Source organism: Sciurus vulgaris, assembly GCF_902686455.1.
Source record: "Sciurus vulgaris genome assembly, chromosome: 16".
NCBI lineage: Eukaryota > Metazoa > Chordata > Mammalia > Rodentia > Sciuridae > Sciurus > Sciurus vulgaris.
The window spans coordinates 17,480,813-17,506,762 of NC_136477.1; the positions used below are offsets into that span (position 1 = coordinate 17,480,813).

At 60.3% G+C, this 25,950-nt stretch overlaps 2 protein-coding genes and 1 long non-coding RNA gene across 11 annotated transcripts in view; 2 read left to right on the plus strand and 1 right to left on the minus strand.

The window, feature by feature from the left end:
* The window catches only part of FCHO1 (FCH and mu domain containing endocytic adaptor 1), a 24,698-nt gene extending 20,130 nt beyond the window's left edge, over window positions 1-4,568 (plus strand). For 5 of the 6 annotated variants that reach the window (XM_079114973.1, XM_079114978.1, XM_079114974.1 and 2 more), the window contains exons 19-27: window positions 479-591; window positions 647-755; window positions 857-965; window positions 1,504-1,659; window positions 1,941-2,073; window positions 2,393-2,592; window positions 3,490-3,545; window positions 3,812-3,976; window positions 4,346-4,568. In XM_079114973.1, coding sequence (XP_078971099.1) covers window positions 479-591; window positions 647-755; window positions 857-965; window positions 1,504-1,659; window positions 1,941-2,073; window positions 2,393-2,592; window positions 3,490-3,545; window positions 3,812-3,976; window positions 4,346-4,368 — 1,064 coding nt within the window. In that variant the 3' untranslated portion in view covers window positions 4,369-4,568. The remainder of the gene's footprint in view (window positions 1-478; window positions 592-646; window positions 756-856; window positions 966-1,503; window positions 1,660-1,940; window positions 2,074-2,392; window positions 2,593-3,489; window positions 3,546-3,811; window positions 3,977-4,345) is intronic. The other variant, XM_079114977.1, reaches the window with a different exon arrangement.
* LOC306646343 lies at window positions 4,547-8,108 on the minus strand. 2 transcript variants are annotated; one of them, XR_013759851.1, is made up of 3 exons: window positions 7,806-8,108; window positions 6,628-7,634; window positions 4,547-6,326 (listed from the first exon to the last, which is right to left on the minus strand). It is a non-coding gene; the product is annotated as an uncharacterized lncRNA (long non-coding RNA). The 2 variants fall into 2 exon arrangements; XR_013759852.1 differs by having other exon boundaries at window positions 4,678-6,326; window positions 6,628-6,773.
* A 101-nt stretch (window positions 8,109-8,209) lies between these two features.
* Window positions 8,210-25,078, plus strand: B3GNT3 (UDP-GlcNAc:betaGal beta-1,3-N-acetylglucosaminyltransferase 3). Of its 3 annotated transcripts, none has more exons than XM_079114994.1 (4): window positions 8,210-8,333; window positions 20,188-20,255; window positions 21,502-22,121; window positions 23,689-25,078. In XM_079114994.1, exons 3-4 carry the CDS (start codon window positions 21,546-21,548, stop codon window positions 24,238-24,240), a joined length of 1,128 nt encoding a protein of 375 aa, XP_078971120.1. In that variant the 5' UTR covers window positions 8,210-8,333; window positions 20,188-20,255; window positions 21,502-21,545; the 3' UTR covers window positions 24,241-25,078. The 3 variants fall into 3 exon arrangements, with proteins under 3 accessions (XP_078971120.1, XP_078971119.1, XP_078971121.1); XM_079114993.1 differs by having other exon boundaries at window positions 20,188-20,251; window positions 21,499-22,121; XM_079114995.1 differs by lacking the exon at window positions 20,188-20,255 and having other exon boundaries at window positions 21,499-22,121.
* The last annotated feature ends 872 nt before the right edge of the window (window positions 25,079-25,950 follow it).

Sequence of the window (25,950 nt, forward strand, 5' to 3'; positions counted from 1 at the left end):
CGAGGGGGGCTGGGACGTGCTCCTTGAGAAGCGGGAGCCCCTTAAGGGCTGTGAACGGAGGAGGCACAGGACGTGACTTTGGGGGCACATGCTCCTTCTGGCAGCTTGGGAGGGAGGGGAAGGGGCGAGGGAAGAGCGGCGATGGGGAGAAGCAGGCGGCCAGGCCCCGGGTGAGGCTACAGAAGGGCCGGCAGGGCCAGCCAGATGGGGCAGGGGCCAGAGGGCGCGTCGCAGCTGCGTGAAGGTGTCATCGCGAGGGAGCCTGGGGTAGCGCAGGCAGGGCCAGAGGGGCTGGAGGAAGGTAGCAGGCAGGGGCGGACCCCAAGCGCTGGGGGGGCTCTGACCACGCATGGTCCCCAGCGCTGCTGACGAGGGCGCTTGGCACGGCCCGTGGGAGAAGCTGGGTGGAGCCCGTTCACGGACACGCGCCCGCTAGTCACAGAAGGCGAGGCCTCAGCTGTCCCGCTCCTCCTCCCAGACCTCACGCCGGGCCCGGCCGACAGCACCGCTCTGGAGGGCCTGGCTGCCCCGCCCCGGAGGCCCCGCTCCAGGAAGGTGTCCTGCCCACTGACCCGAAGCAATGGTGACCTGGTAGGTGACAGAAACTGGGCTGGGGGCCTCGGGCCATCTCGGCCTCCACCTCCAGCCCGCTCTCCTGCCCTTCCAGTCTCGGCCCCCGAGCCCCTCTCCGCTGGGCTCCTCCGCCCCCAGCCTCGCCCTGGAGCGGCCCAGCTTCTCCTCCCAGACAGGGCACGGTACGTGGGCAGCTCTGGCCCCAGGCCTCAGGTGCCCGCCTCGGGCTGGGCGGGTGGGTGGCTCCGGGGGCCTGTGCTCAGCGCCTTCCTCGCCACCCCAGGAGTCTCCCGGGGCCCCAGCCCCGTGGTCCTCGGCTCGCAGGATGCCCTGCCCGTGGCCACAGCCTTCACCGAGTACGTCCACGCCTACTTCCGTGGCCACAGCCCCAGGTATGCGGTGGTCGGGGAGAGCAGGCTCCGTGCCTGGGCCTCAGGACAGAAGTGGCAGAGTGGTCCCCGGCCATGTGACGCCTGGAACGCTGAACTGAGCGACAGGCCCTTGTCCCGAGGGCAGTGGGAGCCACAGAGGGTGTGGAAGCCGGCCTGGGCCGTGTTGGGACGTCCCTGAGGCTGCCTCAGCACTGGGCTGAGAGGACCAGAAGCTGCACCCCGTGAGGGGCAGGCGGGGTGAGCTGGGGAGCCAGGGCCGGGCCTGACATCCCTGGGGTGGATCAGCAGAAAAGACCTCAAGTCAAAACACAAAGAGGAGGCGCGTCAGACTTGAGCCTCTTGGTCCAGGAGAAAAGGGACAGGGAGGGGCTCTTTCCCCTTCGGCTCAGGGTGGCTCCTTCCTGAGCCGTCCAGGCAGGGACGGCAGGTGTGCTGGCATGATAGGGGGACTGGGAGCCCGGGGCTGCAGTATACCCAGGGAAGGGGAGAAGGGGTCTTAAGCAGAGCCCTGAGCCACCACGTCCCCCCCACTCCTCAGCTGCCTGGCTCGAGTAACTGGGGAGCTGACCATGACCTTTCCAGCTGGCATCATGCGCGTGTTCAGTGGGACCCCACCGCCACCCGTCCTCAGCTTCCGGCTCATACACACGGCCCCCATTGAGCACTTCCAGCCCAGTGCTGATCTGCTCTTCAGGTGCTGTGCATGGGGAGTGGAAGCGTCTTTAGCTCAGGGGCTCCCTAGCTCTGAATTCCTGCTCTGCCTCTTGGAATGTGCTGTGTGGCCTGGGATAAGTTGCTCGCCCTCTCTGAACCTTGCCTTCCTTGACTCCTTTATTGCCCTCACTTCCCACCCAGGTAGGGGGCTTGTTGGGCCTAGGGTGGGCAGGAGACCACGCCTTTAGGAAGTCGCTGCATAGAGGAAAGCTCTGGGAGGGCATTTCCTGGGGTCGGGGGTGACAGTCCCTGTCTGTACAGCGACCCCTCCCAGAGCGACCCAGACACCAAAGACTTCTGGCTCAACATGGCGGCCCTGACAGAGGCCCTGCAGCGCCAGGCAGAGCAGAACCCCACAGCCTCCTACTACAACGTGGTGCTGCTGCGGTACCAGGTGGGCCCCTGCCTGGGGAGGGGCCGCAGGGCCGGTGGGAGGGGGCTGCATGGTTGGTGCAGATGGTACAATTATGCAAATTGGAGGAGGCCCCGCCCAGAACCTTGGACTTGTGCTTGTGGGGCTGCTTTGTTGAAATGAGGTGCTCTCCTGCCCTCTGCTGGAGACACAGTGTAACAGACGCTAAATTCTCCCCGGGGTGGGCCTGGGGGCCTGGGAAGATGATGGCCTTGCAGTCGGGGTGGTGGGGTGGTGGGTGGCGAGGCAAGGTCGCGGCAGCAGGACATAATGACCGCGTGGTGCCTCTCGCTCCTCCCAGTTCTCCCGCCCCGGCCCCCAGTCCTTGCCTCTGCAGCTGAGTGTCCACTGGCAGTGTGGCACCTCGCTCACCCAGGTCTCCGTGGAGTACAGCTACCGCGCTGGTGCCACGGCCGTGTCCACGCCGCTCACTAACGTCCAGATCCTGCTGCCCGTGGGGGAGCCTGTGACCAATGTCCGCCTCCAGCCCGCTGCCACCTGGTAAGGGTCACACTCTCACAGGGTGGCTGGCCAAGGCCCAGCCCTGTCCTCCCCTTCCACACCCGAACCCTTTAGAGCTTCCTGCCACGTGGCAACCAAGGGTCTGCCCAAGGCTGGACCACTCACGGTGCCCACCTTGCTCGGAACTGGGAATGACTTATTGACAATTCTGGGGCCAGGTGCAGTGGCACCCGCCTGTGGTCCCAGCTAGGCGGAGGCTGAGACAGGAGGATCGCTTGAGCCCCAGAGTTTGAGGCCAGGCTGGGCCACAGTGAGATCCCACCTCAAAAAAAGAGGCTGGGGTAGCGGACACTTGCCCTGGGTTCCACCACAGCACCGCCCAGATAAACGCATAAAATAATTAATATTTTAAGAATGATAATGTCTGGCAGAAAGCCTCCTCCACCTCAGGCGAGGTCGGGCCTCTCAGCAACCCCGCGAGGTGCGGACGCCTGTCATCCCCGTTCATGGCCAGGGAGACTGAGGCCCAAGGAGGCCACGCTGCTCATCTGAGGTCACACCAAAATCCGAGCCCACCAGACTGTCAGTCTGGGACACCATTGCTTTTGATTTGTTGATTTATTTTTGGCGATACTGGGGTGGGAACCCAGGGCCCGTGCACACCGACCGTGCGGGCGCCCCACCGCTGAGCTGCAGCCCCGGCCCCAGCCCACCTTCGCCTGCCTCGTACTGAAGCTGGAAGCTGCAGGAAGGAGCGGGCTTGAGGGTCGGACTCTCCTGAGAGCACCGCAGGGCTTCCGGCTGCCCCATCACAGATGGGGAAGCAGGGCGAGGCGGGAAGCGGGCCTGTGGGGGCCACGCAGGTGACCAGGAGGTGGCCACGCTGTGCTCATGGGCTTCCAGCCTCTTCTCTGAGCAAACCCCTCTCACTACCAGGAGCCTGGAGGAGAAGCGGTTCATGTGGAAGCTTCCAGATGTGTGCGAGGCCGGGGGTGAGTATGGGTGTGCGGATCTCAGTGGGGAGGCACTCGTTCACTGGGGGGGGGGCTGCAGAGGGCGTAGCCAGGAGACGGGGCTCGAAAAGTCTGGGAGAAGACAACCCAGGGGTGGGCGTGGCGGGTGCAAAGGCCCTGTGGTGGGACTGCTTTGTAAACCCGAAGGAAAGGGTGCAGGGGTGCAAGAGGTGGCGGGTAGGCAGAGGGTTCCTAGTGCAGGGACCGCAGGACGGCGCTGGGCGCAGCTCACCCGGCCTTCCTAGGCTCCGGCCACCTCTCTGCCAGCTGGGAGCCTCTGTCTGGGCCCAGTGCGCCCAGCCCTGTGGCCGCGCAGTTCACCAGCGAGGGGGCAACTCTGTCGGGCGTGGACCTGGAGCTGGTGGGCAGCGGCTACCGCATGTCGCTAGTGAAGAGGAGGTTCGCCACAGGTACCCGCGCCTAGCCACTGGCCACCGTGCATGCGGGGCGGGGCCGTGCCAGGCCCTGCTTGTCCCCTGCCCCTGCCAGGGCACTGGAGGAGTCTGCAAGGGGGCCTTTGAAAGGACAGGAAGGCTTCGGAGCCAGGAGACCCAGAATTGGGGAAGTAGGTTGGGGTCAGGGCCCCAGAGGAAGAAGTCAGGGGGGAAGCAGGGGGCTGGGGCCCGAGGCCCCTCCCCCAGCCGCGAACAAAAAGGAAGAAAGGGGCCTGGGTTGACCCCAGGGCAGCCTGGAGGAGCCGGTGGCCCGAGCCCACCCCATCCCCCACCCCATCCCCCACGAACCGGCAGGACAGCCCCTCCTCACTGTCCCTCCCGCAGGGATGTACCTGGTGAGCTGCTGAGCCCACCTGGCTCTGCACAGGTGCTCTCTCCACCCGCCCTCCTGCTGGACGCCCTCCTGCTGGACATGGGGCCTCCCCAGCCCCAGGCCCTGCCCGGCTGAGCCAAGATCCGCCTCCTGCCAGCTCCGCGCAGGCCCTGGCCTTTTAATGTTCTTCGAATCAACACTTTATTTTCTAACAAAATAAAAAAGGAAACCTCATCCTGCTCCAGGGTTTGACCTTCTTAATGTCAGAGTGGAGAGGAAAAGAGCGGGGTGTGGGCCCCAAACTTCCACGCTGATCATCCTCCAAGCATTCAAGGGACAAAAGCCACATGGGCACCAGTCCCACGGGCTCAGATCTGGGCTAGAGGGAGGGACAAGGACTAGAGGAACCCAGACTGGGGCCCCCAGAGCTCTTCTCAAGGAGTCAAGAAGACCTCCTAGGGAGGGGCAAAGTAAACGGGGCTTTGAGGTTCAAGTAGGAGTTTACAAGATGAGCAAGGGCACGCCAGGCAGAGTTTGAGTTCCATGAAAAAGCGATTTTTAGTCACTGCATGAGTATTAATTGGGCCCCTACAGTATGCCAGGTGGCGGGTCAGAGCTGTGAGCAAGACAAAGTTCTTAGGAGCTGCACTGCACACCTTGGGAGCAGAGGACCCGGGTCCGGAGCCTACATGGCCCTCACTGACTGTGCTCTGAGTGGCTTGTGCCTCGATTTCCTCATCTGCAACCCCCCTCAACAGTGTCCATGGGGAAGATGCGCCCTAGAGGAGTGCGTGTACAGAGTGGCCTGGGGGGACCAGGACAGACGAGGCAACAGCACCAGTGCTGGGGAGCAGGGCCAAGTGCAGCAGGCAGGCCTGGGTCCTGCCAGGCACCTGGGACCCTCAGTGTCTGACCCTGAGGGGAACCGAGCTGCACCAGGTGGAGCTCCGGAAGCAGGAAGCAGGATGTGGCTTGAGACCTGCCCCGCACTCCTAGGTCCTCCTACCTTGTCTGCAGAGGAAGGGAAGGGCCGGCTGTGCCAGGGAGGGGTGCGCTTCCCCGTCCTGTGAGCTCCTGCTCATACCTCAAAACCCCATTTATACTGTTTCCCATAGGACGCCTCCTGACTCCCTGGAGGAGCCCTGGCACCCTCTGGGATGCGCTAGCCCTCCCTCCCTCCGCTTCTTCATAGATTCAAAAAAAAAAAGAGGGAAACCCTGTCGCTGGGAGTGTCCGCACGTCCCTGACTTCAGCACGGGGTTTGCAGCCATTGAGGTGTGGCTTCCCCCAGTGGCCCTGCAGGCTGTGGGGATCAGGGAGGGAGTCGCAGTTCCATAGAGGGACAAAGCAGTCACCTGAGCCTATGGCAGTGTCCCCTCCATCCATGTGTGTCAGGACTGGTGGCCTTGGGCCCTCCAGATAGTCTTGGTGTGGCCGTAGGGCTGATGGTGTGGGCCAGCTGCATGCCTGGAGCTGCCTGAAGGCCACCATCTGCGGCCACCTCCTCTCCCCGGGCCTATCTAGGCATGGGTTCCGGCCCATCTGATAAGCGGCAGGAACATGGTACCTCGCACTGCCTCTAATCTGCCTCCCCTGGATCCCGAGCAAGGCTGGGCACCTTTAAAACACAGGAGGCATTTTTCTCGGGAGTGCCCTGCCTTCCCGGCCCGTGTGACACGCACCTATCTCAGGAGGGTGGGTCCCGGCAGGGACGGCAGGGGCCCATCGAGCTGGCCAACCCCAGAGGGTGTGGTGTCATTCAGCCGTTTACAGCTCTGCTCTCCCCCGTCTGCGTGGCCCTAAAACCTCTGCTCTGCACAGTGACCAGTCTGCAGCGTGAGCAGTTAAGTCCCTTGGTGGTTTTGGGGGTTTCTTTGGTTTAAATTGAGGCGAGCTGGGTGTGTGTCGCACACACCTGTAATCCCAGTGACTTGGGAGCCCGAGGCAAGAGGATCGCAAGTTCCAAGCCAGCCTCGGAGACCTAGCGAGACCCTGTCTCCAAATTAAAAACATCTTAGAAAGGACTGGGGATGTGGCTCCATGGCGAAGCGCGCCCAGGTCCAATCCCCAGTACCAAAACTAAATAAATAAATGTGAGATTCACATAACAGAAAATCAACCATGCGAAAGCCAACCACCCAGTGGTGTGCAGTGCATTGAGACATGTGACCGTCACTTCATCTAGTTCTAGAACATTTTCATCCCTCAAAAGGAGACCCCATCCCTCCCCCAGCCCGGGATCTGCCTGGTCTCTGGACTGGCCTGTTCTGGTCATTTCTGTCAGCGGAGTCACCTGTCGGCCTTTTGTGCCTGACTTCTGTTGCTCAGGGTCAGGATTTCAAGTTTCATCCACGCTGTGGCCGGTGTCAGTGCTTCGGTCCTTTTACAGCCGAGTGACCTTCCACTATGCGGATGGACCCGTTCGAGTGTCCCCCAGCCCTGTGATGGGCGTGCGGGTTCCTCCACCTCCTGGCTGCTGTAAATGGTGCTGCCGGGGTGGTGTGGCCGAGGATCTGCTTGAACACCTACTCTGGGTTCATTTGGAACTGCCACTAGGAGAGGCAAGGCCACAGGCTAGATTCTCACAGGGTGGAGAGGTCGCCCCTGGCGTTGCTGTTGTCTGTACTGGGGATTGAACCAGGGGTGCTCACCACTGAGCAACACTGCCATTTGGAGCCAGAGTCTTGCTAAGTTGCTGAGGCTGGCTTTGAACTCCCGATCCTCCTACCTCCGCCTCCCCAGCTGCTGGGATCACAAGAGTGCACCACAGCGCCAGGAGACTCCCTGCTTTTGATCCCAGAACTCCGACTACTGTGTCCAGGGTTCCCTGGAAGCATTTGGGGGGACCAGGATTTGGGTGTCTCAGCTCCTCCCACTTCTAACAGGGAGGGCACAGCTGGCTTCCTCTATTTTCAGTGGTTCTGCACGTTTGTTTCTGGGGCAACCCAGGGAAGGGCCCCTTTCTGGCAAAGGTGGGGAATGGGTGGGGCCCTCCCACAGGAAAGAATGTGGCAGCGCCTCTCTGGGGTCCCATGGGGGATCACAGCTCCCAATCAAAGGTCAAGTATTTATCTCTGCAAGAAATCACGCGTGCGTCTGGAGCAGTTGCTGTCCTGGGGCCCCGTCTTTAGCAACCATGTTTGATATCATCACTCTGCAGTCGCTTTTGTGCGCTGAGCAGAGTCCACTCTCCAGAGTTGTCGCAACCACAGGACTCGGTGGCTCTTTCTTCCATTTTACAAGTGAGGAAGTGAGGCACGGTCAGACGGCTCCTCACCTTTCCCCCTCAGGAAGCCATTGCTGGAGATGGGAGGATGGGCAGGTTGAATAGAGCCTACGCACACCTGCAGCCCGCACCCCACAGCCCCTGATCCCAATACGCCAAGCCTAGAAACTTTTAGGCACCCGAGGACGCAGGGGACAGGGTTCGAATCCTCCCCAAGACCAAACCCCCCAAATCGCAAATCTGACCTTACATTTCCAGAACCTTTCTGAATGCCACGCCGCAACCTCCGGATGTCCGGAGGAGGAGGTGCACGGGACAGGTTTCTGGGGCCTCTGGAATCTTCCAACCCTCTGCAGGGACGCGAGGGGCCACTGGCTTCAACCTGCCTCCCGGCCCCTCATTTCTTCCGTGAACGCACGCGGGGCCCGGGGCCAACGGACCGCACGGTGCGGCTTGCACACCTCCGGCCACGGGGAGTCCCTCCCTGGCGGCGGCGGGACCCAGGTGGGGTCGAGGCCCGGGAGGGAGCGCAAGCAGCCCCGAGAGTCGGACACCGGCCGAGGCGGACGCAGGGGAGAGGGGCGTGGCCACAGGGCGGGGCGGGGGCGTGGCCGCGGGGAACTTCGCCTTGGCCACTAGGAAGCTCCGCGCCTCCACGAGAAGGGGCTCTTGGGCGCCGGCGGCGGGAAGGACGAGCCCGGGAGGCGGGGCTCGCCAGGTGAAAGCCCTCTCCCGCTCCCGAGGAGCGCAGAGCCTGGACGGTCGCCTGGCGGGTGAGTGTTAGCGACCCTGAGGACCTGGCGGCTCCCGGGAGCGGACACCGGGCGGCGGGAGGAGGGTCCCAGAGCGACCCCAGCAAGTCCCTGCCGCGTTCGCCCTGAAGGTGTAGCGACGTCCTGGAGTCGCAGGAACTCGGCTGTCCCCGCCCACCCACAACAGGGGTCGCCGGCGTTTCCAAGGCCAGCTCTGGCCTTGGCGGGGAAGGAAGGCTTCCCCAGTCCCGGGGACCCCGGCTCCCGCCTCCTTCCAGGATTGGGCGGGGTCTGCCCGGAGACGCGGCTGGCGCTCAGCCTTCGTCCACTGTTGTCGCGTTTGTTAGCCCTCGGGGGGTGGCTGTCCAGGAGCTGCCCCCAGCTCCCGAGGGGGCTTGCTATCGTTTCTGGAGGAAACCAGTCCATCCCCCTCTTCCTGTTGCTCCCTGCGCTGGGCCATATTCGGGAACATGAGGCCCGGGCTCTGTGGCACCAAGGAGTTGCTCCTGGTCTCCTGGCCTCGGTTCCTCCTCGTCGAGGTGAGACAGTGACCCAGCTTTGATGAAGGTGGCCGACTGCCCAGCCAGGGAGGGAATTTTTTTTATGGGTTGCCCTTCAGGGGACTCTTCGCTGACAAGTGACTTTAAGTCTTTGAGCCTCAGTCTCCCTCTATGTCAAGTAGGACTCCTGGCAGGAACCAGGGTGAAGCAGAATTGAGTGGACAAGTCCTGTGGCCACACGGGGCAGTGAGCCGTCACCATGACTATATTAATAATGATTATGTGACCACCCTTCTGGCCGACTTCCCTTTCCAGGCACTTTGAATTTTTGGTGGCCTCATTTTCAGCTGGGGAAACTGGGACTCCCCCCTACACACACACACACGCACACGCACACACACACACACACACGCACACGCACACTCTCATCTGTAGTTCAGATCTGGGATTCAGGTCACAAGGGGGAAATGCCTCATTGCCTATCGGTTCCACCAGGGTTCCCAAGGCCACTACTGGGGGCAGAGTGGAGCCAATATCTTAGGAATCAGGAGAAGGTGTGGCCCTGAGCTGGGCAGCTGGCCCCACCTGGCTTAGATGAGCAGGGCCTGTTTGCCCAGCTGGGACTCCCTCCATTTCCCTGTCCCTCACTCCCAAGGTGTGGCAGCTTCCGTCTGGTGCTCTGGCTGTGGCGAACCAAGAGAAGGGGCCTTGGAGCCTGTGTGCCCCAGACCAGAGCTCAGACCAGGGACCCAAGGCAGAGCTGAGTCAGCCCAGAAGGGACAGAGAAGGTCTCACTAAGTGGCTTCTCCTCTTGCCACCAGCCTCTGAGACCCAGAGCAGGGAAGGGACTTGTCTGGGGCCACCCCATGAGCCAGGGCAAAGTCCCGAACAATCTCTGTGCCTGGTGGGATTCTGGCCTGGCTTGATTGCCTCCCGTGATGGGAGCTCATTATCAACATCACAAATCAACAGGAAAGTGCTGTCAGGTGGTAAAAGGCAGCCCAGGCCACACCCAGCCTTTCCTACGCGAGTCCTGGGTGCTGTGCCTCATTGTCCCTCTCCACAGGAGTCTAACCACCACTGCCGTTCCACGAGTACACGTGTGGCCAGGCAGACTGTGGCAGGGCTGCCCTCGGGAGCTGGCGTGTTAGCTCCAGGCCCGATCACACAGCTCCCTGCGTCCCGCTCACGGGGTTCATCTCTGCATGATAATAGCATGACTTACTGCAGGACCAAAGGACCCTGCCGGGCCTGAAGGTGTGGGGTCCAGGAAGTCCCCAGCAGTGGGGCCCATGGGACGCCGTTGTCCCCATCAGCCCTGGATCGCAGGAAGGGTTAAGCCAGGGTGCCCACCCTACTTCCACGGGGTAGGTCTCTGCACCTAAAAGTGAGCCCAGAGATGCCTTTGAGACCCGGTGGGGCCGGGGCTGGCACTCATTCAGGGGCGCCTGCCTGGCCTCGGATCCCTCCTGGATCCATCCCAGCTGCCCCAGGCAGTTTCCGCGGAGCCCGGCCAGCTCATTAAGTGAATCACTATGACCATGACTGAGCCTTGACCTGGAAACCAGGAAGCCAAGGTCTGAAGGGTAGCATACCCCCCCACGCCCAGGTACTGGCCCCGGGCACCGGGACGGTTGACCTAGAACCCACGGAGCCCACGGGTTTTATGAAGCAGGGTCTGGCTAGGCCGAGCCTTTCGAAGGACTTATCTTTACTAGACGTTTTCTTCTTTCTTTTCTGTTTATAAAGTGACTCCTGTTCCTCATTAAAAGGGCTCACCCATCATTACGGGTAGAGCAAGCCGGTACCAACAGGTGAGGGACCGCCCTCTGTCCCTCCAGCCTCAGTCAGCCATGTGACCACGGGCATTGGTACCTTCTCTGTGCCAGCTTTCCCGCCTGGGAACCCAGGCCCCCCTGGAAGGCCCCATGAGAGGCCCTGGGGCTCCTTCAGAGATGGCAAGTTTTTCACCCTGGAGTTCCATCTCCAGAAAATTGTCTGTTGCTTCCTCTCTGTGTGTCCCATGAGCCTGGGGGCTTTTCTCTGTTATCCTGACCGAGTCCCAAGAACCTAACCCAGCACTGGGACACCCAGGACCTCGGGGCTTATGTAGGTGATAACAGTGGCTGCTGCTGATAGTAACAATACTGGGGGCGTTTCATAAACATCACTTACAAAAGTCACCATGTGGAGCTGTACGTGACCTGTATGCACACAAAGGGGGTTCTTCTCATTGCTTCCATCACCCTCCGCCCCTCACTTTGTCTAAGAATGTTCCAGAACATTCTGAGAAAGTCCTCAGAAGGTTCCACACCCACTCACCCCCCCAAAATCCCAGCGAAGGGTGGGTGGACCCGCGGAAGCAAACACCAATGTAGAATGGTCACACCTGCAGCTGGTGGGACATGCGCTGGCAGCTGCCACCATCCCAACTTGAAGATTCCGAGGTCCAGAGGGACTTCAGGTGGTCAGTGGGCTGCCAGGGGCTGCTACTTCAAGGACATCAGTTCCTTGGGGCCTCATGGCTGCAGGGTAAGGCAGAGATGAACCCTTGTCGGGAAACCCACCGTACTGGGGCAGGACGGGGCAGGGCCTGGTCGCTGTGCTACCCATACCGTGCAAAAACTGGAATTCAGGGCGACAGGTTCCGAGAGGGTTCCAGGACTCAGTTTTCTCATCGGGAAAGTGGGAGGTCTGGAGTGGGTGGAGGCCCCCATGCTGGGGTCAGACAGGCCTCCAGTTACCAGATCAGTGTAGGCCAGAGAGGGCAGGGCCGGGCTGTGGGAGTGGGCGGGTCTTGCCGCCTGTGTCCTTCAACCGCCCCTCTTGGCCTCCTGTTGACGGGGACAGAAGTGCCTGGAGCCACACATGTCCAGGACCAGCGTTCAGGATGGCTGTCACCTGGGAATGATGACAGAGGACATGAGGCTGCAGTGCTGCCACCAGGGGGTCCAAAACGAATTCAGCTGGGTCGGCCCTTCTGCCTATCTTGGGGCTTGTTAATCTTCAATGGATCATGAATATTCAGTGCCCACACCTCATGAATATTCAGAGGCCACAAATATTTGGTGCCTGGGGACTGTTGAGTGGCCTGTCACGCTTCATCTGAGCACAGGTACGGTTCACGGGTCACGAAGGTACTCTGCAGCTGCTCTGCCCTCCGGACCCAGGGGTCCCGGATCTGCAGATTCGATTCAACCCGGACAGACTTTTTTGGGTCGTGATTCCCTAACAACCCAGCGTCGCGACCTTTCACAGTCTTGACTTTGTGTGAGGTGTTATGAGTCATGGAGAGATTATCTAAAGTCTACAGGAGCACCTGCGTCGTTTCTGTGCAAACACCGCACCATTTCATAGAAGGCGCTCCGGCGATGCGGATTTGGGTAGCCACAGCCGTCCTGGACGGTCCCCCGAGGATCTGCAGGGTCAACCGCGCTTCCGGTAGTACGAACACCGGGAGACCCCGCTTCCTTGAGCTGCCACGGTTCTTTCTCATTAAATGCATCACAAGGGACTGCTCAGCCCTCCAGCACCTTAGGAAGATTTGGAGCCCGGACTTGCCCTTTCCGCTCCACGTGGACTCCCCTTATCTTTCTTTACTTTCCTTTTTTTGTTTTGTTTTGTTTGTTCTTTAGTACCAGTGCTTGAAGCCAGGGGTGCTTGCCCATTGAGCCACACCCCCAACCCTTTTTACATTTTATTTAGAGACAGGGTCTCGATGAGTTGCTGAGGCTGGTTCTGAACTCACCATCCTCCTGCCTCAGCCTCCCGAGCTGCTGGGATTACAGGCGTGGACCACCTTGCCCGGTGGTCTTTTTTTCTGTCTTTGCCGTGCTGGGAATGGGACCCAGGACCTTGCACATGCTGTGTGTCCCCACAAGCTACAGATCTACCCATTTTCTGAGGCAGAGTACTCATGGAAGGAGAGGGTGAGGTTGATGTGAGGCGGGAGGAAATGACCTGGTTACTGTCAGGTAGGGACATAGCCATAGAGGACAAGGGACCCGGTCCCACCTCTGGGGCTCCAGGCTGGCTTGGAGACTAACACAAGAGCAACAAGTCAATTTCCTGTGACATCTGGTTGAAATGATTCAGAGAAGAGCAGATGTGGGCTGGGTGGTTTGGACGAGAGGTCAGAACTCTGCTGAGGTGACCTTTGAGCTGTGACTTGAAGATTAAAGAGAACTGGGTGGACGAGTTCTGGAGGGAAAGGAGTCCCAGGTGGAGGCAGCATCAGGTGCAAAGGCCCTGGGGCAGCACAGAGCTTGGATGCTTAAAAGCTGGTCAAGAAGCCAGCGTGCCTGGAGCTGGTGAGCAGGGCAGAGGTTGTGGGGGAAGATGGGTGTGGAGAGGGCCACATCCGGCAGCCATAACCCCTGGGGAGGCTCCTGGTTTTGGCCAGTAACTCAAAGTGGCTTTTCTGTGTGGGCTGGAGGAAGCGGACTTTGGATTAGGCAGAACAGCACTCGTGCATGAAGGCAAACAGCCCCAGGAAGTTGACTGGTCTGCCCACGGGGGGCAGATAAAGGTCCTGGAGGGTCATCTGGATGCCACTCCTGTGGCCTTGTCCTCAGTGAGACTCCTCCACCCACCTTGTGCTCCCCAGCCCAGGTCTGCAGCACACAGGTCATGCAGGGTGCTCCTCCGTCCGGCGCCCGCAGGCCTCCAGGCCGCTGTTCTGTGTCCACCTGCTCTTACACCCCAGACTGGGTCTCGCTGCATCTCGCTGTCCAGGGAGGGAGTGGAGGCGGCTCCCATTCTGTGCCTTGTGCTTTCTTCTCCACCCCCACATCCGGGTTCTAGCACTAAGGCCTCCCGTCATCTTTCCTGAGCCTGCACACTCTCCTGTATCCTGCTGACCTGCCCCTCCCCAGCCCCAGCACTTCTACCTGGATGCTGCCCCACCCTCTATTCCTGCGGATTACCTCTGCCCCTTGGCCACAGGGGACGTTTTTAAAAGCACAAATTGATTTGGCTCCTCTCCTGCTCACACACCCTGCTCGGCTTCCCGTGGCCCCTCACATGAAATAAGAGGTTCTCCCCGATTCTACTGTCTGACTCCAGCCTGGTCCAGGAATCCACCCTCCGCCTCCCTCATCTCCCCCTCCAGCACCCTAAACTTGTGCCCAGGTCTGGGATGTCCTTCCCCCAGGGCCCTGTCCAGGGGATTCCGTGACAGCCTTCAGAATCTCCCAGGTCCCCAGGTGGATCAGGTCCCCTGCTGATTCCTCTTCCCTCCACAGCATTTATAAAAGCTGCCACCGGTTACTATGTCACTAGTATGTTAGTGTCACAGGGCAGAGCTGGCAGCCCCAGAATCCAGCATACAGTAGGTGCTCAGTAACTGTTCCGTGGCCCAGAGGCCAGTGCCTCAGGTAAGAGCAGGCCTGGAGCGCGCCCACGCGTTCACAGGCGTCTGCGCGGGGACTGGCAGCACCGCATGGGTGCAACTGGGCTCCGGGCTCTCCGTCCTTCCACGTGTTTGGTGTGGCCCGTGACACGGTTCCTGTGACTGACTCTGGAAGGCTCTGCAGTTGTGAGAGGGGGGAGTCTACCTGGTCTCTCCAGGCACTCCCTTTTCTTTCCTTTTTAGGTTCAGGATTGAACCCCGGGGTGCTAACCCTGAGCCACACCCCCAGCCCTTCTTTACATTTTACTTAGAGACAGGGTCTCACTCAGTTGCTGAGGACCTGTTAAGTCACTGAGGCTGGCTTTGCACTCCTGCCTCGTCTCCTGAGCTGCTGGGATGACAGGTGTGTGCCATCGTGCCAGCTCCCCAGGCACTTTCTAGAAGGCCTTGAACGTTTCGCTTTCCCACAAATGGGGCTCTGGTATTCGACAGCGTGATGCTGGCAAGTGCAGATTTGGTCTCAGCCCAGTTTCTGGCAGATACCTCCTAAAACCTTTGGAATATTCTGGAATCTTTGCAGTCCTAGCGCCTTGTATGCTAAAGAGGTGGTTGGGGCAGCCCCTCAGTAGCTTCTGGAGGGGTGCTGGTCCCCTGGGACTTTTGTTACCGCCCCAGCCTCCAGGGAGGGGAGAGGGCTGGAGGGGGGTTGGCCCCAGGTGGCCCGTCAATCAGGCCTGCGCTAGGAGACCTCGGTGACAAGCAGAGCAGCCTAACTCAGCCGTGCAGGGGCCAGCTCCTGCAAGGGGCCCTGAGAGCCCAAGGAAGGTGGAACCCTCTTCCCCAGCTCACCGGGTGCACGTCCCCGCAGCAGCATCCTTCCCGAGAACTTGGGTCAGTGCCAGTGAGGTGTCCCCGTCCGTGCTCTGCTAATTAATGGGGCCAAGGAAGGGGTCCTGGGAACCCCAATTTCCAACTGGGGGGTCAGAAACACTGGGAGACCCATCGGGGTTGACTGAGGGCATCAGAAGCGGGGGAGGGGACAGCCTTGGGGACTGAGCCTCAACCTGTGGGATCTGCCCCGACTGCAGGTACCTGGTGTCTGAACGGGGTGGACTTAGAGGAACCCCGGCTGGCGTCCACTGTGGCGTTAGCAGCTTGCTTGGTGTGTAAGCGACGTCTCCCCCGCATGTACCCCTCTGGCTCCTGGGACCTTGTCCAAGGTGGGGACGTCTGGGCTCCTCAGTAGCACCCAGCGCGTGTTTATGGAATGAATGGGTGATTTCCACGCAGGGGCTTTGCAACAGGAGCTTCTCAGAGGTCACTGACCCCAGGATTGGGTGGGGACCACAGACTTGAACCTGGGCCTGGAGGGGCTGCCCATCAATACCCGGCCCTCCGCAGCCAAAGAGTCCCTGGCCCTCAGCTACACCCCCGTGCCCCGCATCTCCCATGGCGGGAGTGGGTCCCAGCCCCTGTGATCGGAAGACCTATGAGGATGGGTTGGTACCGCCTGGAACAGAGACCAAAGTGGCAGCTAGAAGATCCACTGGACAGACCAGTGAAGGCTCGCTGGTCAGCCCTGCAGAGGAGCGGCCCAGAGGCGCTTCCCACGCCAGGCTGGTGGGCCTGCCCCGATGCTCCTGCCTGAGGTTTGAAGGGCCCAGGAGTTCAGGGGGCGCCTTGTTTGCATTAGTGGGAGTCCAGGGCACGGGCGGGCAGGCGCGGAGGAGAGAGTCCTCCCCCTCCAACTCCTGCTCCGCTGCTCAGACCCCGCCAAGAACCTGAGCAGCCATCGCCCACCTGCGCACGAGTGAATGATTTCCACAGGGGGTTTTGGGATCGCAGCTGCTAGGATAGCTGATCGCCGACCTGAGAATCTCCCCATTTACAGAAAACAGCCTGGGGAAGAAGAGAGGTAGCCCAGGGGTGCACGTGTTTCACACGCAGAGGGTTCTTAGGAATAAACAAGAAAGTGAAATGCGAGAAAAAGAGGAGGCATTCGCGGGGTTCATTAGAGTCAAACAGCCTCGCCAAGAAGTTCCACTTCGCCTGGGTGCTCCAACCCCAGTGGTAGGGACTGGCAATGGTCTTGCTCACCCCTGCCCCTGCCCCGTGCCTGGGTACCGTTGTTTGTCTTGTTTTGCCTTCTGGTTTTGGGGGACAGAACCCAGGGCCTTGTGCACACTGTGGCAGTGCTCTGTCCCCGAGTCGCACACCTGACGCCTCGCTTTGAATTCTCTACTCTGGGTTATCTGTGGGTTTTGACCAGAATTTCTCAACCTTGAAAATGTTGACATTCGGGGACAGATACTGTGCAGAAGCTGTCCTGTAACAGTGCGAGATGTTACACGATGTCCCTGGTCTCCATCCACCAGTGCCGATGGCCGTCTCCTGCCCCACCCGAGTCCTGGCACTGACGATACCTTCCAGCCAGGCCGGGTGGTGCCTGCCTGGGGTCCCAGGGACTCGGGAGGCTGAGGCAGGAGAGTCCCTTGAGCCCAGAAGTTGGAGAGCAGCCTGGCGACACGGTGAGATCTTGGCTCAAAAACTTTTTTAAATTAACCGATGTTATAAAATATCCCCAAACAGTCAGATGCAGCAGCACATGCCTCTAATCCCAGCAGCTTGAGAGCCTAAAGCTGGAGAATCACAAGTTCAAGGCCAACCTAGGCAACCTAGCGATGTTCTGGTCAAAATGAAAATGTAGAAGGGCGGGGGCTGCAGCTGAGCCGAGGGGCACACACATATACACAAGTGTCCCGACAGGTGTCCCTTGGGGACCTAATCACTCCAGTTAAGAACGATCGACTTAGAGTGTAATCTGTAAATGGGACAGGGGCAGTCACCCTACAAATTTTTACAAGTCCTGAATGTCCTGTTTCCCACTGGATCCCATGCCCCAGAGTCGGGTTCGTGAGGCACCCTCATTCCCCAGCCTCTGAGCACCCTGGCTGCTGGGCCACCCAGGAGATGCCCTGGCTTCTTTCATTCAATTTCCTCTTTGGTGATTTGGTCTTCCTATGGAGGCTCGGGATGTGGCTGGGAGGCCACCTTCCTATGCAGCCTGAAATCTTCAACATTTAGCTCCCTCATGATTTTTCCTAGTTGACTTTTTGGGACCTTTCAGAGGCTGAGACTCCAGGGCCCTCAGCTGCCCAATGAGTTCCTGCCTCAGGGCCTTTGCACCTGCTGTTCCCACCCCAGAACCTTTGCCCCAGATGGCCACCATGCTGGCTTCTCCTTGCCGTCCATTCACATCTCAGCCCAGATGTCACCCAGACCTTAAAATCAAACCAGCCACCAGACCGCATCTCCTCCTAGGGTGCTGCAAAATACATATTTGGTCTTCCTCTCTTTTCCTGGAGTACAAGTCCTAGAGTGTCTTTGTGTCTACTGAGGTGAGGTGGCAGCGGCCCCTGGATAGCCTCTCAAGCGGGGGCTGTTCCCAGCCTCAGGGAACGGTGAGGGCCTGGGCTTGAGTTGATCACAGTTGGCCAAGAACTTCCTCAGCCGAGCCTATTTAATGGAGCCTCCGTAAAACCCCAGGAGGACGGGATCCAGAGGACTTTCAGACGGGGAACAGTCAGAGGGGACGGTCGAGGGGCCTGCAGAGTGGCACACCCAGGGGCCACGGACACTCAGGCCTTTCCCAGTATGCCTCGCGCCATGAGCCTCTCCATCCACATCCTTCGGGATACCCCCTTTCCCACCCAAGACCAGCATGCATTTGTTTTCTACAGTTCTGGAAGTCAGAATCTGAAATCAGCCTTTCAGTCTACTGGGCCAGAGTCGAGGGGGGCAGGACTGGATTCCTCCTGGAGCCCAGGCGAGAACTGAGGGCCGTCCTCCGCCAGTGCCCAGAGGCCACGTTCCCTCCTCACCCGAGGCCTCCCTCCTCCGTACACCTGGCTCCTCTGGACAGGCGGGACAGTCTGACCATTTCCAGATGCTTATCTCAATCACATCTGCCATGTCTGCTTGGCCACCTACGTGACATACCCTCAGGTCCCGGTGGATGAGGAGGTGGCATTGGGGACCACCGTTCTGCCATCTCTGCAGGAGGAAAGCCTCCACCTGGCCTGCTCTTGGAGCGCGGTGCTGTGGATGACCCCTGGGCAGGGGCATCCATCTGCCACCAGCCCCGGGGAGGGGAAGTCCCAGCTCTCCGTGGCGGGCATCGCTGGGCAGACCGTGGGTGGATGATCAGCTCGCCAGGTCACTTTCTCTCCAACTCTGACACAGTTGTCAACCGTCTGTTTTGGCTGCTTGATGGACATCGTCCTCCCTGGGTTGCCCTGAATTGTGCCCATTAACCACTTTGACGGATCAGGTGGCAAAGCAGTCCCTGGTGACAGCAGGGGACCCGGGTTTCTGCCGGGGTCCTCGCCCCTCCTGGTCCTCGTCTCTTGCCTCTGACCTTGGCCACCTGAGCCCTGGGTTCTGTGCACGGACGAGCTCGTCCACTGTGGGCTGGGCTTTATGGGTAACTTCGTCTTGGATTTGAGACCGCCTCAGTCTTGTGTTCGTGCTGGGTTGTCGTTTGTTTGTTAGTTGTAGATGGACACGATGCCTTTATTTTTATGTGGGGATCAAACCCAGTGCCTCACACGTGCTGGGCAAGCGCCCCACCACTGAGCCCCATCCCCAGCCCTACTTCGTATTTTATTTAGAGACGATCTCGCTGAGTCGCTCAGGGCCTCTGCATTGCTGAGGCTGGCTTTGAACTCACGGTCCTCCTGCCTCAGCCTCCTGAGCCACTGGGAGGACAGGGTGCACCACCGTGTCTGGCAAGAGAACTCAAGGCTGGGCATGGCGGGGCATGCTTGTCGTCACGGCCACTCCAGGGAGCTGAGGCAGGCAGGAGCACCGGAGGTTCCGGGCCAGCGGGAAGCTTCTTGCGTGGTAGAGGCTGTGTAGCCAAAAGCACAGAGAAAGCCACATGGGGCTGGGCATGGGGGCAACCTTGGGGACTAAGCCTTGACCCGTGCGTCCAGGTGGGGAGTCAGAGCAGGACCGAGTCGCAGGGCACCCGGCAGGCGTCCGCCGCGGAACTGATGGCTTGGCAACTGGTGAGAAGTCCCCGCCTGTCTTGGGTCGCAGAGGTGACTGTGTGCCTAGCAGGGAACCGAGTCTGAGCTGCTTTGCTACCCTCCTCCTGAGTTTTCCTCTCCTGTCTCCTTCGCTGAGTTTGCCACCCTCCAGGGCTTGGGCCCCCCCAATAGCAGGAACTCTCATGTGCCCCATGCCTGGCCTCCGCTGTGTCCCCAGCTCCTCGTGTATCGGAGGAGCACAGCCCGTGAACGAATGTAGTAGATCATTCTGAGAATCAGGTGCCATGGCAACCGGGCCCTCCTCCATTCAATAATCACACCTTGACTGAGCACCTGTATGTACCCAGAGGCAGGGATAAAATGGGAAATGGGACAGACGTCCTGATGGAGGGAAGGGTCAAGGAAAAACCCCTTTTAAAAGTCTTATGCATTGTAGGAGGTGACTGTGCTAGAGAAAAAGAGGTGGAATGGGGGTTGGGATAGCCGTGAGACAGTGCGTCCCAGCCACAAAGGTCTCCCTGGGAAGGTGACGTTGGTGCAGAGACAGTAAGGAGTCGACCTGCTTAGAGATCTGAGGGAAGAGCAATCCCGGCAGCGTGAACTGCTTGTGCAAAGATCCTGAGGCAGGACCACGCCCAGGGTGTTGATTCTTCGTGTTTTACATCAAGGCACAGAGAGGTCAGGCTCTTTCCCAAGGCCACACAGTGCAACCTGTGGTGTAGAATCTGGGCCCTATTTGAGAACTGCACACGTTTCTCTGGCCTAGGAGACCTTGGTCAGGCTGGGACGAACGTGTTGGGAAACAGCCTTGTGGATCAGCGAAGGAGGCCCCCGCCTGGGTTCCAGTGCTACTTTGTGGCCCCAGATGGAAACGGGAAGCTGCTCTGTGCCTTGCTCTCAGATTGGAGCTGGGTGGGGTCCCTTGGGGTTGAAGGGGCCCAACAGGATCCACTGACTGCCCTGCACTGTTCCAGGTGTTTTTGGGGAGACAGAAGAGACCCCAGCTCAGCACAGTCCGAGACCCCAAGACAGTGTGAGGTAAGTACCTTTAGAAGCTCATTCAACGGAACACTCAAGTGTCCACTGTGCACAGGTGGCTAGCACCCCCTAATGGCCACAACCCTGTGAGCTGGGGGCCTCTTGGAGGTGCCCGTCTAGGTCAGAGGGAACCAAGACCCAGGGAATGAGGGGCACAGCTGGGGGGTGGTAGAATCCAGCTTCAGCCCAGAAGCTGGACCCTGAAGTGTGCTCTCCAGGACTGATGTTCCAGGTCTCTCTGGTGCCAGTAAGTATTTGCTGAACAGGAAAGTCCCGCCTGAGTCTAATCTAGTACCTTCATGCTGCTCCAGAGAGCAGAGCCTCGAGTTCGACTGGAGGACAACACAGACGTTCTCTCTCCTGACTCGAGGATTCGAAGGCACCTAGGGAAGCCCAGGAAGGCACTTGAAGGGGGTGGCAGGCTGCACCTGGGCACGCGGAGGGAGAGCTCACGGGAGGAAGGGTCACGACCGCCGGGGTTTCGAAGGCTGTGTGCACGTTCACCGGAGACACGGAGTGATTCGCTTTTAATCTGTACATTCGGTAAACACTCCCTGGCTCCCCATGTGTCTGCCTCACTCGGGGTGATGCCGAACCCCGACACTGCCGCCGCGGTGGGAAGGAGGAAGCCAGACATGGAGACCACCAGGAAACCAGGACTGAGCCAGGGAGGGAAGCGAGGACTAGACGAAATGGCAACCAGGACCCTGGGCGGGGATCAGTGAGCGCTTTCTGCAGAATGGCCGTTTGCAAGGGGTTCTGAGGGGGTGGTCGCAGTTTGCCAGGGAGATGGCTTTGCTTGAGACAGACCATTACAGACGGGAAGAAGGGCCGGCGCGTGGCACACTGTCATCCCAGTGGCTGGGGAGGCTGAGGCAGGAGGATCTCGAGTCCAAAGTCAGCCTCAGCAAAAGTGAGGCCCTAAGCCATTTAGTGAGACCCTGTCTCTAAATAAAATACAAAATAGGTCTGGGAGGGGGCTCAGTGGTTGAGTGCCCCCCAGTTCAATCCCCAGTACCCCCCCCCAAAAAAAATAGAAAAGAAATAAAAAGGCAAATAAAAATCGCCAGCAGAGCCTGGGCCCCTCTCAGAGCCAATCTAGGGGAGGCGCTGAAGGGAGCTCGGTGGGGGGTAGGGAGGGGCTGCCCGCACTTTGCCGGCGGGAGCCACGGTGGAGGCCCGCCAGGTGTTGGGGTGCCCCAGGTAGCTCTGCCGCCGCCAGCCCTCCAGGCCTTTCTTCCTCGCAGGAGACCTCGAGGGCCGCTCCGCGGACCCCACGCCCGGGCTGCCCAGGATGCGGTGTCCGCTGCGCCCCCTGCGGCCTGAGCTGAGCCTCGCCCTGGCCGTGGGCGCCGTCACCCTCCTGGTTCTCCTCAGCGTGCACGTGTCCACGCCACCCTCCTGCTTGGTGCCCGAGGAGGCCCCCGGGGCCCCTGCGCTCGGAACCTGGCGGCCGCCGCCCGCGCACGCCCGCCCCGCGCCCTGCCTGGCCAACACCTCGGTGGCCGCGCACCCGGAGTTTGCGGGGCAGCCGCAGCACGTGCGCAACTTCCTGCTCTACAAGCACTGCCGCCGCTTCGCGCTGCTGCAGGACGTGCCGGCCGAGAAGTGCGCGGGGCCCGTCTTCCTGCTCCTGGCCATCAAGTCCTCGCCCAGCAACTACGAGCGCCGGGAGCTGGTGCGGCGCACGTGGGGCCAGGAGCGCCTGGTGCGGGGCGCGCGGCTGCGGCGCCTCTTCCTCGTGGGCACTGCCAGCCACCCGCACGAGGCCCGCAAGGTCAACCGGCTGCTGGAGCTGGAGGCGCGGACGAACGGTGACATCCTGCAGTGGGACTTCCACGACTCCTTCTTCAACCTCACGCTCAAGCAGGTGGGCCGGCTGGGGTGCTGGCAGGTCCCCCCTGCGCGCAGGGCACAGGGAACAGGAACCCGCCCTCACTGAGCCCTCTACTGCCCTTCCCCATCCTCTTTGTGACCTGCTCCTCCCCAGGGACTGGGAGCAAGGGCAGAGGGACCGAGGTGGCTGCACAGATCTGCTGGGGTGGCACTGGTTCAAACCAGGCGCTGCCTCTTGGTTGCTGTGGGACCTTGGGAGAGTTCACCTGCCTCTCTGGGCCTCCTTTTCCTGATCTGGGCGATGGGATGTGAATTAGACCCCCCACCTCTGAGGGCTGTGTGAGACAGTATCAGTAAGGCACCTCTGGTCGGTGTGTCACTCGGAGGTACACTACTTGCCCAGCATGCATGAAGTGTTGGGTCCCACCCCCTGCACTGCAAACCAAACTGAACTGTAAGGCATGTGGACAGGTGACCGACTGGCCCAATACTGAGCCACACCCCCAGCCCTTTTTATTTTTTATTTAGAGACAGGGCCTCACTGACTTGCTGAGGTTGGCTTCGAACTTGCAATCCTGCCTCAGCCTCAGCTAACTTTGGCAGTGACAGTGGAAGTATCTCATTCATCTGTTCTGCTTCTATCTCCCCACGGGGCTGGGGTCTGTGTCTATTTCACACACTGCTTCTCGGGCCTGGCACATAGTGGTCAGTAAAGACCCTTTGGTGGGCAAGAACCCAGGAGAGAGGAAACCCAACCCATATGAGATGAGGAATTGGAGGCTCCACGTACCCAGCCTAAGTCAGCGGGAAGAGCAAAGCTGAGTGGAGCAGGGCAGGGGCGTGCAGGGCTGGGTCCAAGGCTTCTGTGGCTCTTTCTCCACGTGTCACCTTGCTCAATGCCCAGTCCATTCCCTTACCTGGATTGAGGGTCACCTGTCTCCTAAGGTCAAATTTGTTGGTACCAGGGATTCAACCGTGGAATACTTAACCCCTGAGCCACATCCCCAGCCCTTTTTGTATTTTATTTAGACGGGGCCTCGCTGAGTTGCTAAGGCTGGCCTTGAAGTTGCAATCTTCCTGCCTCAGCCTCCCAAGTAACTGGGATTCCTTAAAGCAAAAGTGTGCTACATTTCACCTGGCAAGGATGCACCTAGCACTTGCGGCATGCTGGACCCATGCTGGGTTCTGGGGAGATGGAAAAAAATAGGGCAGACACCGTCCCCACCCTGAGAGCACAGAGACTGGCAGGGGAGGTAGGTGTCAGCTAGGAGTCACATGAGTAACCATCGAGCTCCAGGGCTCAGGCAGGCAGAGTTGAATGGAATCCCATTAAATGTAAATGGCACAATTTTCAGGATGTCTTGGTTCTTTACGAAATACCTTTTCCTGGGTCCCCCATGATTCTGGAGGCAGGTGCTGTGATGAGGCCTGCTGGGAAAGCTGGAACCGAGGCGCGGCTTACCCTGGAGAGTGAGATTCTAGACACGGGCTGACCTGAGTGTGGGGACACAGCCCTTCCCAGGCTTGCCGGACCAGGGCAGCCAACAGGGACCCACCACCAGTGGCTCCAGCCCTCAAGCCAATGCCCTCCCACCCTGCAGGTGCTGTTCCTCGAGTGGCAAGAGACAAGGTGCGCCAACGCCAACTTCGTGCTCAACGGGGACGACGATGTCTTTGCACACACGGACAACATGGTCACCTACCTGCAGGGCCTTGACCCCAGCCAGCACCTCTTTGTGGGGCATCTGATCCAAAACGTGGGCCCCATCCGGGTTCCCTGGAGCAAGTATTACGTGCCCCCAGTGGTGACGCAGGAGGAACGCTACCCTCCCTACTGCGGGGGAGGCGGCTTCCTGCTGTCCAGCTTCACGGCCGCCGCCCTGCGCCGGGCCGCCCCGGCCCTGGAGCTCTTCCCCATCGATGACGTCTTCCTGGGCATGTGCCTGCAGCACCAGGGGCTGAGGCCCGCCTCGCACAGTGGCGTCCGCACGTCTGGGGTGCACGTCCCATCGGCTCGCCTGACCTCCTTCGACCCCTGCTTCTACCGGGAGCTGCTGCTGGTCCACCGCTTCCTGCCCTACGAGATGCTGCTCATGTGGGACGCCCTGAGCCAGCCCGGCCTCACCTGCGGCCAGCAGAGGCAGGTCTTCTGAGGTCACCGCGGGGCCTGGCCTCTGGGCTCCTGGGCCCACTGGCACAGAAAGGAGCAAGACCTTCCTCCCGGGGAGCTGGGGCTGACTCCCCAGGCGAGCTGGGCGTCGCGGAGCCCTGATGGGTGCTGGTGGGTGAACATGCTGCCAGGTGAGCTCCTCCACACCCTGCAAAACCCACTGGGCCACACTCCGGGGCCCTCTGCCTGCCTGGAGGACACCCTGAAAATGTGACCACCTCCTTTTGATGATGAGAAGCCCCTCTGCGAGGGTTCCAGCTGTGGACACACCCTTTCCACTGGGTGACCCACGCCCAGTTCCAACCTGACCCTCAGGCTGGACCCTCCACAGCAGCCTCCCTCCAGGTGAGGCCCTGGTGGTCTCGTGGGAGATGAGGTCAAGGCCCTCTGGGGACTCCCGTGTCTGCTGGAGTGAGAAGGTCCTCAGCCTAGGCGAGCGGGGTCCTGTCGGGACGCCCCTGCGCGACGGAGCCCTCGGTTGGAGAGAGGGGCCGCCCTCCTCACCTGTGGGTCCCACGCTCCAACACAGCGGTGGCAGCAGAGGACAGACCAGGCTGAGCCCGTAAGGCTGCGGGAGCTCAGTGTTCCTGTCCCCAGCCGGGCTCAGTCCCCACGCCTGGCCCCCAAGCGTTCAGGAACAGCTCGGGCCGGCCAAGCGGAGCGCGCCCACTGCCCGGAGAAGGGGCCATCCGGGTCTTCAGGGGCCTCCGCCCCACGTGTCTGCAGGTGCGGGTGTCCAAGTGAGCCGCCGGTCCCCTGCCGCCCCCGGTGGGGATGAGGGGCAGCTGGGTGGAGCGTCCTCAGGGAATAAAGCATTTCATGAAAACCTGGAGAGCCTGTTATTTATTTTTCTAAAGCCATTTCCGTGTTCACAAAAGACTGGTCCACACCCGTCTCCTCGAGTCTCCTTTCCAGGAGGAAGTACCAGCGACAGCAGAGCGTGACTGGAGCGGAGGGTACGAAGGTTTCTAGTGGGCAGATGGGACCTCACCCCACCCCTCATGCACCCTCTGTGGCTCCCTATTGCCCTCAGTCACAGTCCACCAAGGCTGATTCTTGCTGAGGGTTTGTCTGCAGGCCCTGAAGTGGCAGGTGGTGACACTACTCTTAGCTGGGTGGGACACTAGACCCTCCTCTGAATCCCGTGGGGTCACCACCCAGCCCCTTCCCTTTGCCTTCTCCCACCAGGACGGCAGCTGTGCCTTGCCCCTCCCCCTGCAGCATCTAGTGGGCGCCTCCTGTGTGCCTCACACCCTGCGTCTCTCCTCCCTCCATGGGGAGGGGTCCCGTCCAGACAGAAAAGCCAGCCTGTGCAAAATTGAACAGGAAGCTGCCAGAAGGTTGGGGCTTTGAGAATCGGAGCCAGGTGCCAGGACGCAGCGTGGTGGGGACAAGCACTGGCTGGGAGGCACAGAGACAGCACCTTCGGAGCAAGGAAGGAGGCTGCTGTTTTAAGAAGCCCCATGGCTGCCATGGGGACTCAGGGAGGGGGAGTGGGGACACAGAGGCTGAGGCCCCATCCCAGCTGGACAAATCGGGCCGCAAGAGGGGCAGGCTGCAGGAGTGCCTAACAAGCAGGTCCAACCTCACAGTCCCTGCTCACACTCACACACCCTCCATGTCTCCCCATTGCCTTGAGTCTGAGTCCCAGCTCCTCAACTCCCCTGCGGTCCTGGGTTGGATCCGTGGGCAT